The sequence below is a fragment of the Rhinoderma darwinii genome, chromosome 1, assembly GCF_050947455.1.
Source record: "Rhinoderma darwinii isolate aRhiDar2 chromosome 1, aRhiDar2.hap1, whole genome shotgun sequence".
Taxonomy (NCBI): Eukaryota; Metazoa; Chordata; class Amphibia; order Anura; family Rhinodermatidae; genus Rhinoderma; species Rhinoderma darwinii.
This window is the reverse complement of record NC_134687.1, coordinates 289,382,450-289,398,416: the sequence shown is the minus strand read 5'-3', so window position 1 is coordinate 289,398,416 and position 15,967 is coordinate 289,382,450. Positions and strand designations below refer to the sequence as shown.

The 15,967-nt window shown below is 36.7% G+C and overlaps 1 protein-coding gene across 2 annotated transcripts in view; it reads left to right on the top strand.

The window, feature by feature from the left end:
- Positions 1-15,967, top strand: part of KCNN1 (potassium calcium-activated channel subfamily N member 1) — a 121,426-nt gene that overhangs the window by 87,227 nt on the left and 18,232 nt on the right. Inside the window, exons 5-7 of one of the 2 annotated variants that reach the window (XM_075825304.1) lie at positions 9,051-9,192; positions 9,376-9,486; positions 11,558-11,685. In XM_075825304.1, coding sequence (XP_075681419.1) covers positions 9,051-9,192; positions 9,376-9,486; positions 11,558-11,685 — 381 coding nt within the window. The remainder of the gene's footprint in view (positions 1-9,050; positions 9,193-9,375; positions 9,487-11,557; positions 11,686-15,967) is intronic. The other variant, XM_075825305.1, reaches the window with a different exon arrangement.

Sequence of the window (15,967 nt, the reverse complement as noted above, 5' to 3'; positions counted from 1 at the left end):
TTTGGCTTTATCACTTTGGTACTTTAGCAGTTAAAATAGTGACATTGGGAATTCAACCCCTAAACCACACTTCAGGCCATGGATTCATAATCCTACTAAAGATAAGGTCATGCAAAAAGAAAACATAATACATTATAATAATAGTTAATGATACTAAAGGAAAATGACTACATGGTATGCCTAGTTTTTGGAGATGCTCACTGTCATTTACAGTTGGTTTTTTTTCAAAAATATCTATGTTTTGTAACTGATATAGACAGCCAAATAAAGAAAAAAATAGGGATTATATGCCCTCATGTGTTAATCTTTACCTCCGATCACATGAAAACATATAATTCTCACTTTTTATACCCTAACTCTCTGTTCTCTTGGGACAAGAGATTCTGCCATAGGACAGTTGATGTAGATGGAAAATTTGGGAATACAATAGACATTTCTCAGCAATTCTGACATTGACGGGAAAGTCTAGTCTTGCAGACATAGCTGTTTTTATGTTTTTTTTTGTTCAAAAACCATGTGTGGTCCATAAGAAATTCCAGACTGGAATGTCACCATGGTAGGCAAAGCTTTGCGTGTCATAGTTGCTAGGAATAAAATATTAGGCAGTTTAGAACAAAGATTGTATTGGAATTTATAATATCATATTAATCAAATAATAGACAAATTATAAGAAAAAAATCAGTATTTGAAGTTAAATATAGATAGTAAAAATAGCTTTAACTCTCTAGCATTATATATAAATATGCCAAATGCCTGTTTGTATTATGAAACGGCTGCATTTTACCTTTTACGGCCATAAAACGGCATTTTACCTATTGTATTATGGCCACAACACCTTGACCTCTTGCAGTTCTACTGAACCAATTTTAGATCACCATAGAACCCTATGGTGAACTAAAATCAGTTCGATAGAACTGCAGGGCACCCAGGTGATGTTGCCGCAACATGGATACTAAAATGCGGCCGCATTACAATGGCATAAAACAGACATAACTGTATGCTCTGACAACACATCAGATCACATGCCAGTCATGTCTATATTTATATAAAATATTAACATGTGAGGGATCTAGGATGTCGGAGCTGTAGCTCTTTGTCGAGCACCTGATCTCTTTTGGCGTTGCTCTAAGATTTCCATCACAGGATATCTCTTATACAGAGCATACATTTGAGCCATGTTTGCAATATATGGAGTGTAGAGGTATATTTTTCCCCAGGACAAATTGGCCTCTATCCCACAGAATTTTTGTTATTACGTTTACATGAATTTGCATATCAAGAATTTGGGCAGCAAATACAATAATTTCAATTTATAAAAAGCAAACAATGTAAACATCTTTGGTATGATTATTGAGCAAGGACATACCGATGGTGTGTTATTGTTTAAACATTACAATAGACAAGACAAATTATAGTAGGTCGTATAGGTAGACAGATTCTGCCTATCCCAGCTATTGCCCTTATTCCTGTCAGAGGGTTCTACATCATGTTTAATTAGTGGCTGATAGATATTGGTACAATTTAGGAATTTGTGGCAGTGTGAACTGCACCCAAACCGTCAATCACCACTACTACAGTGATAGAGCGGTTCAGGGAAATTATACACTGAGGAGGCTTACAATTTAAGTTCTAAACTGGCAAAGCAGGGCAATGTCAACATGGAAAACATGTTTCCCCTTCTGCTCACAGGCTGTGATTATCATTGAACTGCATTCCTGCTCCAAGTGACTTACTATTCTTTTCACGGCTGTATGCCTATACTAACCAAATCAGAATTCTCCTTTATATATATATATATAATTTTTTTTTTAAAGTCAATTAAGACCACACTGAGGTTATTTTAATTTTAGTGATATCTTTCAAACAGGGTATTTGTAATAGGTAACTGATGATCAATGCTTTTTTACTGATAATCCTGGCATAAGAAGTTAGCACAACTTTTATATTAATGATTGAAATTTCCTTCTCTTTGTGAAACACTCAAGGTTTTATGGTGTTTTAAACCAAAGTAACAACTGCAGCAATCCCTAAAGTTCTTCCTATTTCTTCTCTATAACCTTCTCCTCCCTCCTCTGCTTGGGTTTCATGACAGAAATTAGACATGAGATTTATAGATATTCATTCAACCATACTAACATTTCAGAAATATTGGGGGTTCCTTCATTCGCAGCATGCACTTCAAATGTGCTCAATCACTAAATAAGCATGTTAACTCCTTTACTAGCAGAGGGAACCAACATGGCACCTCTGAAAATTAAGATTGTGGTAAACACGCAGAGAACAAGGTTTTCTACCATTGTAGCACTTTAAAATACATATTGTCAAGGGATTCGGTTTATAAAATTCTGCACTGGACCACTCACAAATATCGATCATTGGTGTCTGTGAATCAAGGCAATATTAAAGTAGAAGTACATCAATGTCTTATAATAAGACACATTATATATCTATATATATATCTATATATATATATAGCTATAGATATATACATATATCTATATTTGTATATATATATATATATATATATATATATATATATATAACAGTACTGTGCAAAAGTTTTACGCAGTTGTGTAAAAATGCTGCAAAGTAGGAATGCTTTCAAAAATAGAAATGGTAATAGTTTTTTTTATCAAGTAACAATATGTAAAGTGAATGAACAGAAGAGAAATCTAAATCAAATTAATATTTCGGGTGATCACGCTTTGGCTTCAAAACATCATCAATTCTTCTAGGTACATTGTACACAGTTTTTGAAGGAACTGGGCAGGGAAGTTGTTCCAAACATCTTGAATAACTAACCACAGATCTTCTGTGGATGTAGGCTTCCTCAAATCCTTCTGTCTCTTCATGTAATCCCAGACAGACTTGATGATGTTGAGATCTGGGCTCTGTGGGGGCCATATCATCACTTTCAGGGCTCCTTGATCTTCTTTACGCTGAAGATCGTTCTTAATGATATTGGCTGTATGTTAGGGGTCGTTGTCCTGCTGCAAAATAAATTTGTAGCCAATTAGACACCTCCCTGATGGTATTGCATGATGGATAAGTAACTGCCTGTATTTCTCAGAATTGAGGACACCATTAATCCTGACCAAATCTTCAACTGCATTTGCTGAAATGCAGCCCCAAACTTGCAAGGAACCTCCTTCATGCTTCACTGTTGCCTGCAGACACTCATTATTGTACCGCTCTTCAGCCCTTCGGCGAATAGACTGTCTTCTATTACAGCCAAAAATGTTTGACTCTTTAGTCCAAAGCACCTGCTGCCATTTTTCTGCACCCCAGTTCCTATGATTTTGTGCATAGTGGATTTGGACGCAATTCTTCCATGAAGGCCACTTTTGGCCAGACTTCTCTGAACGGTAGATAGCATACCTGGGTCCAACTGGTTTCTGCCAGTTCTGAGCTGACCATACTGCTGGACATCTTCCAACTTCAAAGGGAAGTAAGAATGATGTGTATTTGATCTTCTGCACTAAGTTTCCTTGGCTGACCACTGAGTCTACGGTCCTCAACGTTGCATGTTTCATTGTGTTTCTTCAAAAAAGCTTAAACAGCACATCTTGAAACCCCAGTCTGCTTTGAAATTTTTGCCTGGGAGAGACCTTGCTGATGCAGTATAACTACCTTGTGTCTTGTTGCTTTGCTCAGTCTTGCCATGTTGGATCTGTGACAAGAAACAGTTTTCCACAACCTCGCCTTTGTAGCAAAGTTTGGTTATTCCTCGCCCAGTTTTATGCCTCCTACACAGCTGTTTCTGTTACAGTTAATGACTGTGTTTCAACCTACATATAAAACGATGATCATTATCACCTGATTGGTATAATTGGTTAATCAAACATACGACTCCAATCCTACAAAGTCCATGACTTTATGCAAGTGTACCTAGAAGAATTGATGCTGTTTTGAAGGCAAAGGATGCTCACACTAAATTATTTCATTTTAGATTTCTCTTGTGTTCATTCACTTTGTATTTTGTTAATTGATAAAAAAAACTATTAACACTTCTATTTTTGAAAGCATTCATAATTTGCAGCCATTTACCACAACTGCCTAAAACTTTTGCATAGTACTGTGTATATATATATATATATATATATATATATATATATATATAGATATAGATATATACACATATATGTCATTAAACTACACCTAGTCTAGTACAAGTTTGTAGACACAAGGTCATTTGCGTAGTTTAGTCAAATATTTTATAGGATCAAGATTTCTACAAAATATAAAACAGATCATCTCAAAATTACTTTACCAAAGCATTTACCACTTAAAAATAAATCCCAAATTTACATTTTATTTGTCACAAAAATATATAATAATATTAATACCTATAATATTATATTTACTTGTTTATTTTTTTTAACTCATATCCAGTATGTGTTCCCTCAACTGCCACTTTATTAGGAACACCTAGCTTATAGCAAGTAGGAACCCTTTTGGTCTTCAAAACATCCCGGAAGTCAGGGAGGCATTTCTCTAGCTAAGGGGTGTCAGGGCATTTGCTGGGTGCCAGGGGTAGCGCCAACAAGACACTGTTTTGAACAGGATATTTAGATACAAGGCTATGGTAGCAAACTTAATCTTTGCCCCGAGTAAACAAAAGTCCTGCAGGTCTTACTTGTTTTAGAACAGCCATTCAATATCATTTCATATACTATATGTTCAAATACATTAGTGCTGATCAGTACAGAAAATTACAGTCACAGGCAAGTACCTCTAACCATTGGGATACAATCTGAGTTGTAACAAGACACACTGTTTTGTTGTGCAACGCCACTTTAGTTAAAGAACACAGTTGCCATCTAGGGGCCATCCTTCTTTTCATAAATTACCTTCAATAAAGCAATGTCATTTAAGAATAATGGAGGGGCACCGGGAGACCTAGTGTGTACAATCAAAACATGTCCCTTGATGATTCTTCAACCACCAGCTTGGGCAGTGCGTATCACACATATTGGGCCATTGCTTCATGCTGCTTGCTCCAAATCTTAACATTGACCTTGACATTTTGCAATCCATTGTAGCTTTTGGGGTTGTCTATTTTTTGGGGTGATCGGTGCAGAAGCCACCATAGCTCTCTGCTTATATTCTGTAGTGTTTTATAATTTGCTGGCCACCATTGTTATACTTACTTGTTATTTGTGCATTTATTGCACGTTTGTTACTCTGCATGAACATCATCATCAACATCTTTTTTTTTGTATTATATTGTACACTCTTTACAGCGTAGTGTATGAACAAGCTGGGAGGTTTATTGTTTGTCAAATTCTCAAAGCAGAACATCTGTTGCCAACAATCTTACAAGTTAGTGTGACTCAGATCAAATGACTTACCGATTTTCATGACATGCATTCTAGCACCCTCACTAGAACTTCCACCAGCCTAAGAAATATTTTTACACCTGACCACATGACTATTGCTTTATGAATGACCTTTATCTGCACACAGAGTAGCATTCCTAATAATGTGGCTGTTGTGTATGTGCTCTCATTTCATATTGTAAGATTGTTTTAAGCTGCTGTGTTGCTGTGGGCAATCTCACTGTTCTTCATTTGCTAGTTTTTAATGAACCCCGCAGAGCTTGTACGGCTTCGCATTAGGGGAGCAGTACAACCCCCCGTGCACTGCCATACAGGCTCTGTTGGACTTCATGTGTACAGAGATATTTTTCACTAGAAGCAATGCTTCTAGGGGTGAATACCTCTCTACTTACAGAGTGCGATGAAGCATGCCTTAATTTATTCTTCTGTGGGATTCGTTGGAAATCGGACAGGAAAAAAATCTTTATCTGTAATACGGCCGTGTGCACGAGCCCTATATGAGACAATCAGACCCACGCCCCATCCACAGTAGGACATCATTATGTACAGAACTTGCTAAACAGGGATTAGTTATAAGAATGGCAAGTCTGTCAACAGCAGTTTGTTAATAGTTTTAACAAAGATAGATTTTACATTTGCTGACTATACAGCCAATGACAATCAATGATGAAGCTTTATTTAAATTATTAGCAGTAAAATGAAGTGGTTCCTATTTTAAGAGTAAATGGGGGGCATGATAAATGCTTTGGTAAAAATTTTGAGCACAGACATAGAGATAAACTTTTACTTGTTGAAGATAAAAACATGGCTAAATAAAAACCTAAGTTTTGTGTAAGTCTATTAAATTAAATAAAACCGGTGATAATTTCCAATTACGAATTAAAGCAGGACTTTAGATTATAGGATATTTTCTTAGAAATAAACAAAATTAAACGATAACAAAGCATGTGTAAAATAGCCTTATTATAATATGTTCCAAAATCTATTCATTTTCACACAAGTTTTTTTTCCGCACTTATACAAAAAGTCATCTACTTAGGAAAATGGTTGACTTGGATATTTGTTAGCATATAATAAAAACTTTTTTCCTCCCACCACCTCTCTTGTTTGCCTTGATCAGCAGACCCTGCCAGTCTGGCACAAGTATAAAAATACCCAGTGTATGCCCTCTTGAATAACAGGAATCCATACTTTTGCTAGAGGGAACATGTTTGAGGTCCCAAATAACTCAGCTTACAATAGCAGCTGGTCTCACATTACATGGACTCATTTTGAGGGGATGAGGGAACTTTTTTGCAAGCAGGAAAGTTCCCGGATGGTTACAGCATGCAGTATAGCCTACCATCCATGTGCTTAAGCATGTCCCTTACATGCAACATGCCTGCGGCATGCATGTGAGGAGTAGTGTGAAAGTACCTTTGCCTATTTTGCTTATGGCTCATGCCAAAAACATTATTGGGAGAGTTCATTATAAAAAGCATGCCGATAGCATGGGCGAATTCAAAGGCTCAGTCCAATGTGACAAGGATTTATACTATAATGCATTGTTGTTATGCATTTTGTTTGAAAGACACGCATGTTTTTTCAATTTTGATGCTGTTTTTTTTAAAGTTAATTGATAAAAATGTTATGTGATGGAAACCTGTCAGGTCTAGGACCAAAGCGTACTAATAATAATTCCCTATCAACTCTGTAGACTGCTTTTATCAAGGCCCAAATGTCCTTGATCCTATACATCTATTCAGCATTGTTCTTCTTTTAAATGATTATCTTCAACAAGATTAAAAAATATATAACAGACAAGAACATTATGTTTAATCAATTTTTTTTTTAAATTGATCATTGTTTGGGAAATTATTTAATTAGACAATACATTCTAATTGTATATTAATACCTTTTTATTTGATCTGTGTATACTATATTAAGATGAAGGTGATGTAATTAAGAAATAAAAATTTGAGTTTGCAATAAATTATTAAACAAAAATGTCACAAATATCAATTTCTTCTGTGTTAAATGTAAGTACACCCTTGGCTCTAAAACCTGGTATTGCTCCCTTTGGCAGAAACAACCTCCAGTAGCCATTCCTTATAGCGTCTCTAATGTTGAAATGTGGGAATTTTCTTTTCCTTCCTCCATAGTGATTTTTTTGTGTGTGTGATATTTTAGGGGTTTATGTCATGCACAGACTGTTTCAAATCCTACCACAAAATCTTGATGGAACGTAGATCAAGGCTTTTTTCAGACGTTCCTTCTTCGATTTTCTATTATGTTTAAAGTCATTGTCATGTTGCAAGGTCCACTCTTGGCTGAGCTTCAATCTTTTGACAGATGATCTCATATTATCCTCTGGTACAATACAAACTTCATAGAGGATTCCATGATACCCAGGCCCTGATGCTGCCAAGTGTCCCCAAACCATAACATTTCCACAATGCTTTACAGTTGGTATCAGGTATTCTCTGTCTTTGTATTTTGCCAAACATGTCTTCTGGTAATGTGACCAAATATCTTTATTTTTACCTTGTCTGTTCAGAGCACATTGTTCCAGAAGTCCTGGTGTTTGCCCAGATATTTATGGGCGAACTTTAGTCTTGCCCTGTAGTTCTTTCTGGACAGCAAATGTTTCCTCCTGGCACCCCACCATATAGATCAATATATGCTGCCTCCTTCTAATCGTAGATTTAATGGACTTTGACATTAAAATGGTTGAGAGTTACATATAGGTCCTGTGATAAAAGGTTCCTGTCTTTGGTATTTGCCAAATGAGTCTTCTGGAATTTTGGCCAAATATCGTCTGTTCAGAGCACATTATTCCAGAAATCCTGGTGTTTGCCTAAATGTTCATGGACATACTTGCTCTAAAATCCTTTTCTGGAGAGCAAAAGTTTCCTCCTGGCACACCACCATATAGATCAAAATATGGCATCTCTTTCTAATGGTAGACTGACTCATGCACTTTGACATCAAAAGTGGCAGGAGCTATATATAGGTCCCATGGTAAAATTTCAAGCTTACCACATCTTAGCCTGGACCTGACAAGTTGGCAGCTGTTTGAAATTTTGTTGACTTGTAGATGATATTCCAGACTCATAGGGGACAATAACCTTCTTTCTGAAGGCCTCAGCAAGCTCTTAGGCTCTAGGTTTGAAGAGGTTAAAATAAGACAGGTTCCCCTAAGATACTCTCTAACAACGTTCCAATCATTTGCGCATGATCTAGTGCACTGTGTTCCAATTTCTGGTCTTGAAGGTAGTAATAAGGTGTACCTACATTTTCCACAGTAGAAAATGGAGTATCTAATAAAATATTGCAAATTCAATTTGTTCAATCGCATCACCTAATATACACACACACACACTTTATATAAACACACACACACACACACACACACACACACACACACACACACACACACACACACATATATATATATATATAAACAGTCATAAACATTAATAGATTTATAAAATAAAGATAAATTAGTTTACTTGGGTCCTAGCTATAACAACTTCAGAAGCAAAGGTTGAGGATTGGTTAAAGCGGTTGGATTTTTTATACCTGCCACTATTTGAGTTTGGCGGTGATTTACTTTGCCAACCCAAATATATGTTCATTTAAAATGTTGCATGTAAAGACCTGTATTCTTAGCAACCTCCTATACCAGACTTGCTCATTGCCTTTCTCTTTTTGTTTTGTCCTCCCCAACAGGTATCATGACAAACAGGAGGTGACCAGTAACTTCTTGGGTGCCATGTGGCTAATTTCAATAACGTTCCTATCAATTGGCTATGGAGACATGGTGCCCAATACTTACTGTGGAAAGGGAGTCTGTCTGCTGACTGGCATTATGGTAAGACAACACCCACATGTGTAGTAATCTCATCCTCCATTTCCTATTTTCCTGCTATGTACCCTACTTCCTTTCTTTTCATCTGTCTTCCTCCTAAGTCATGAGTCTTGTTTGAATCTTTCTATCTGTAGTGTTTTTTTCTTGTTCCATGCTCTGCAGTGAGCCTGTCCTTTCCTTCCACAGGGTGCAGGCTGCACAGCTCTGGTTGTTGCTGTTGTTGCAAGAAAGTTGGAGCTCACCAAAGCTGAGAAACACGTACACAACTTTATGATGGACACACAACTTTCAAAGCGGGTACAGAGTGGTGGGGAAGAATGGGAATGGGTGGAATTTGGAGCAATTAATGCTATGGTAGTGCCCCACACGTTTAGTGGAGGAATGAAAAGGCATGCTTTACTGAAGGGATTAGAAAAAGAATACTCTTATTAGGCATGCATTATCTGTGCTTGTTTTCCTTTTATTATCTCATGTGCATGTCGCTTTTCCCCTGGAATATGTAGAGAATAAAAAAAAATATTACAAATCAACATTCATTACCTTCTAGGTGTATCTTACATTTTACTGACATGTAAACTTAAGCAGGACTGGCTTTAGAATGCATTGTGCCATGAGCAAAATCGCTGTTAGTGCATACAGTGCCATATAAATACCCCATTATTTTGTGTCATACAGTGCCCCTCTAGTAATATACAGTGCCCATACAGATGTAGCCATCTTTAACTTGATTCTGATAACTTGCTGCAGCGTGATATCACACAACAAAAGCCATTGAAAAGTCATTGAAAAAGTCAAGATAAGAGATCTAGCCACTGTTTATTTAATGCGTTAAAAGTCAAGGTAAAGATGGCTACATCTGTACAATGCCAAAAAACACTCAATAGCCACATTGAACTTACCTGTCCTCATTTATCACTGGCTTGCTTCTACATACGTATGCCAACACATTCATAATCAAAGAATTATTAAAGTGTAACTAAACTTTAAAAAAAAAACTTTGTTTTCTGATCGGCTATCCTCAGAGAGGTGTATGGGCTCAAAAGAAAATCTATGAGTCCGTACACCACTTGCTCGGCTTTCCGAGGGAAGCCGATCAGAAACAAAGCGGCACAGTGCTCACCCGAGTGCTTCTGCTACTTAGTTTTAGCGATCGGTGGGGGTCTTAGTGCTTGGACTCGCACCGATCAAAACTTCTGACATGTCACTGTGACATGTCAAAACTTTTCTAAAAATTTAGTTACCCTTTAAGTTGTGAGCCATTTCCAGTAGGAGCATGCAGCCACTTCTATTTGAGTTTATTTCTATATAGACAGTGCATATATATATATATATATATATATATATATATATATATATATATATATATATATAATAAGGCCAGCCAGGACAGATATATACAATGAGATGTAGTACATAAATAGCTATAGTACATTTTTAATAGTGCCAACTGTAGTACTTATATAATAGCATCAGTTATAGGGTTTGTGCAGATGTACTATTGCTAAATATGTTATCTAGCTGTTTCTTTTGTTCACCTTGATTACTCACAATTAGTCTACATCTGTATAATAGAATTATTCCTAGAGCATAAATATATTAGCAGCAGTTTTAAATATATATTAGTATACATCTTCGTGTATTAAACCCATATCTAATAATAACAGCCATAGTATCCACATGATACCAGACATAGTACAATATAATGGCAGCCATAGTGCCCATACTATACTAGTCCTAATTTCCACGTATCAACAACAAATGCTAACATCCATGATAATGACGCACATAGTGCCCTATATAAAAAAAAAAAGTACAATCCATTGGATTCACATAACAGCTAATCTTCTGTCAACAAGTCGTACGCGAGTATCTAATAAATGGCCGCTCACATATTATGTTCTCTGTTATCAGAGATCAGCATAGGAGGAGAATATTAATTCTCAGCTAGAGAGGTCTTTTGCCAATGTGTTTTGTTCCTTAATATTTGACAAGACATAATGAGCCATCTGTGATTTATAAATTACTATAGATAAAGTATTTATAGCACAAATTGTTCAATGCAAATTATTGGTTTCTGGGGAATAATGCCCATACAGAAAATGGCATCATTGTTATGGAAGGTATAATATTCTATCACGCACAAGGACAGACTGAAGGATGTGGTTGGTTGGATAAAGTGATTTTGTAATCATTTTTTCACTATCTTCTACCCACCACATTTATACCTGTCATGCAAATCACCTTATCACTCTACAGTGTCCCTCTGCGTCTTTACTTTGCTCCAATCTCCTTCCAGTTCATCATTATTTCTGTATTGTTACATGCAAGCCATTGAATGTGTTTGACTTTTTTATCTATTTCTTTCTAGGTGAAAAATGCAGCTGCCAATGTGCTCAGGGAAACGTGGCTCATTTACAAACATACAAAACTTGTGAGAAAAATCGACCATGCTAAAGTACGCAAACATCAACGCAAGTTCCTGCAAGCGATTCACCTGTAAGTGAGACTAGAAGGGAAAGAAAGAAGTAAAGGTCAGTCAAGGGGAGACAAAGGCGATCAGGGTACCAGATAGGGTATATGGAAGATAAACTAATAGGAACAAAAGAAAAAACAGAGGTATTACAATACGGATTCTATTAACATATGGGCGAAAACACTACGCATGTATATCATGCACATTCGAATTAAAGAATTCATCAATAAATTGTCATTGGCACATGCTGGGATTTGCACAACCTCTGCAACTTTTGCAAGTCAAGCTGGTTTTCATTTTGTGCTATGCTTTTACCCAAGAATAAAGATATGTATTAGCACAGCCTTTTTTTATACCATAGCAAGGGCAACACCATTGTTCCTCTCTGCTATATACAAAAACTAGTTTAGAGAGAAGTTACACACAGCAACCAATCAGATTCCAGCTGTCATGTGATAGTTCAGGTTTTGAAGTGAAAGCAGTGATCTGATTGGGCAATTCATCTTGTTCTGGTTCCAGTCCAACAGGAAAGAGATATAACCAATTATTTGGTGTTTTACCAGTTGAGAAGGGAGAACTACTTAGTCCAGGGAGATACAGAGAGATCATTTGAATCCAAGAAAATAATGTTTGAGCATATATTAGCTACTGTAATAACATGTAAATATATTCTAAATCTATGAAAAGTAAACTAAATGCAATAAAAATAGGAAATTACCAAAGATGTCTAGCAATACATTTGTAAAAAGTACATTTATAGATATACCTATTATTTGTGCACAACGTTGTTTTATAGAAATAGTTTGCCTTTTCTGTAAAGTGTACATATAAGATACACTAAAAACTGGTAGAATTTATACAATACATGTAGCAGTCTGTACATGAAAATAAAAGGAAACTCCAGCAAAAAAAAAACTGTAGTCATACATTGAATAACTGCATTGTTTATTACTCAATGGGGCCAAATAGTTTTGTGCCGCTCGGATTTAGCAATCTAACAACCTGATTAACAACTACAGAAATAGTGTCACAAACCCATAAAATGTAACCTTTAATTATATGCATTAAAAATCTTAAAAATACACATAGAACAAACCTAACTGCCTTTACTCAGGGACAGTATCAATGCTCCCCGGCAGTGTCCTTACAGTTACCCACAATGGCTAGGTACAAACACATCTCGTACTGTAAAGACTTGGACAATAGACTAAACGGATGGGTATTACCATCTCTGCTATTCCATTTCATATCTGACATCTGCTGAGTAAAATACTGGACATTGTAAGCAGGGTTAGTGTCCCTCTCCCTATTCACCCCTACGAGGTAAATGGAGGGAGAAGCAGGGCTACCGCTCCAACAATGGCGAACCACTCCCGGGCTGATTAACAAGGACTTATTAAAAATGGATGATACCGCACATGAGAGGCAGCACTGGTTCTCTATGCTCTTATATGAGCATATGAGAGAGAGAGAAGAATATAGAGACAATTCTGGAGAGTGGATTGTAGGGTGAGTATTCCCATATTTTGGAAGGAGCCTACCAAGCAACATATCTCCCTGATGAAGGGTCTGAAAAGTATTAAAAGAAATAAATATAAATTAATAACTATATAAAAAATAACAAAAAAACAATAGTATACCCTAATAAACCATAATATAATGTGAAAACTCCAATGACTTCTATAAGCAAGTAAAGTGATCTGATAATAAGATGAGTGGTCTTTAAGGAAATGTGAAAGATCATTCTGTCCCTACCATTATCTAGATAATCTTCCACAAAACACAAGTTAAAATTTGCCACAACTTTTCGTATGTCAAAGGATTTAAAGTTTACAAGTGTTGAATATATACCAAAAAGAAATAATTTGTTTTTATTTTATTGGGAGTTTTCCTTAATTGTCTTATTTGTGATTTTTTTTAAAATGTTTAACTGTTAAAGTTTTTAGACCAGCAGCTAAATATCTAGGATGTGAAAACCACTGATCTTTAAAAGCTGAACTACCTCTTATCTAACAATAAAAACAAGGTATTTGTGAGTAAGCAAGGGCTTTTTAATTACGTGTGGAAATGGTATTTTGTTTTTTTAAGTTTGCATTATAACTATCCTTTATATAGCTAATTTAGCCCAGATTCACAAAGGGCAGTTTGGTGCATTTTTTTCTTTTTAATGTTATTTTTATTAAGAGCATAAAGAAGTAACAAGATATTTCCAAGCATCAACTAGATATACATTTCTGAAATACAAAACTTCAAGATACATAGTGAGATTGTTGAAAAATTTAGGAGGCGTTTGTGATGCATCCTAAGTAAAGTTTTAATTTCTCTAAAGAAATTTGTGATTATGAATGTAATGTAAATTTTTTTACATTTTATATGGGTCTTTGAATTAGATTATAAACTGAAAAAAAAAAACGAGTAGCTAAAGTAGGAAGATTTTAGAGCCAAGGTGAGTGTTGAGGTAGTAGATGTGAAAAGCATCTTTATATATATATATATATATATATATATATATATATATATATATATATAAATTAGAATTTACTCAGCTAATAATCTTATGTTATGTGTTGGAGGCCAATGCAGTAAATAAGGGGAGGTACGAAATTCCTGCCATGGTTTCCAGATATACTGGAACTTGAAATAAGAGCGGTCGGTTATTGCCGCTATTCTTTCTTTCAGATATAGCTGGTCTACAGCGTTCACCAATTGGAATACAGAAGGGATGTTCGTTGATAGTCAGTGTAGAGAAATTAGTAGTTTTGCCCCTGTTAGAAGGTGTAATAATAATAATTTATTATTTTTCCTGGTTAATGATTGCGCTGGCACGATGAGAAATATCGTTGTTAAGGAGAGATGGCCTGATAATTTGCAGATGTCTATAATAAGAGCCATGACTGTATCCCAGAATTGTTTGAGTTTAGAGCACAGCCAGTTGGGTGTAGTTTTTGATGCAGTCTTTTGTTTTCCAAAGCCATGAGTTTATCGTAAAAACAAAGGCACAAAGGAAAGACTCATCAAAAACTGGACTGTGTAAACCTGGTCTAACTGTAAGTATGAAAATATGTGGAGGATGTTGTGAGAAGTTTGCTTTAGTAAGAATGTTGATAAAAACATATAGACTATGTATAGCAGAAAAAAATATTTTTGGGACATAAAAAGGCTGATTACTCTTACCGGTAGGGCTGGTCCACACATGGCGTAAATACTGCGGATTTTCTGAAAATCCACAGCATAATACAGTAGCAGAGGAATGGATGAGATTTCAAGAAATCTCATCCACATGCTGCTTACATGATTTGCAGAGATTCCGCACACAAATTGACCTGTATAACGGCTGCGGACCCACACCTCCCCTTACCTGATGACGGCCCCGACCACAGACCTCTCTCTTCCTGCCGACATCTCCCTCCCTGGAGACGCCAGCACATGCATCCACTAGGGTGTACGCGCGCTCGTTCCTGGACTTAAAAGGCCAGCACGCGCACATGTAAATAATTAATTCATTATTCCCAAATCACCCTGGACTATAAAAAGGGCTCTGCCCTTTCACTCCTTGCCTGAGCATTGTTGTGTATTCCTATGTTAGTCTTAGCAAATGGTCCCTTAGTCGTATCCTGTTCCCAGTGTTCCTGTGCCCTGCTACCTGTATCCGGTATCCCGTGCTGTGTTTGTTCCTGAGCCTTATCTAGTGTTGGAGTCGTATTGTGCCACCTGTCACGCCTGCTGTCATACACCACGTCTGGTGTCATCTACCACGCCTGTTATCATAACGCCACATGTGGCGTTATCTAGCTTCAAGTTCCATCTGTGCCTAAGCCTCTGCTACTGTCTGGACTATTTCAGGTACTCTTGTGCTAGGACTTTGTATAGACTGATGTTTGGCCAGCTGCTCTCTGCTACGGTGGTGCGACCTAGTCGGTCCACATACCCACGGATCGTGACAACCTGCGCGTGTTTTTTCAAGCCACAGCATTTCAATTGTGGTTGCGGAATCCGGTATTTTGTTGCGGTTTTCCCCATTGAATTCAATAGGGATCTAAAACCCGCTACAAAGAGGCAAGTGTGCGGCCCGAAAATTCCTTGCGGCCACCGCGGCGGATACTCTGTGTACTTTTTACGCAGCGTATCCGCCCCATGTGAACTTATCCGTATTCAGTTTTTCATGAATACATGACAACACCCCTGGAAAGGACTTCCCATTCGCTGGACAGGAAACCTGAGAAGATAAAAGTGGACACACCTCTTCATACACCCAGTCCTTTGCAAGAACTCAGAATGAACAATCAATATTATGATGTCTATATA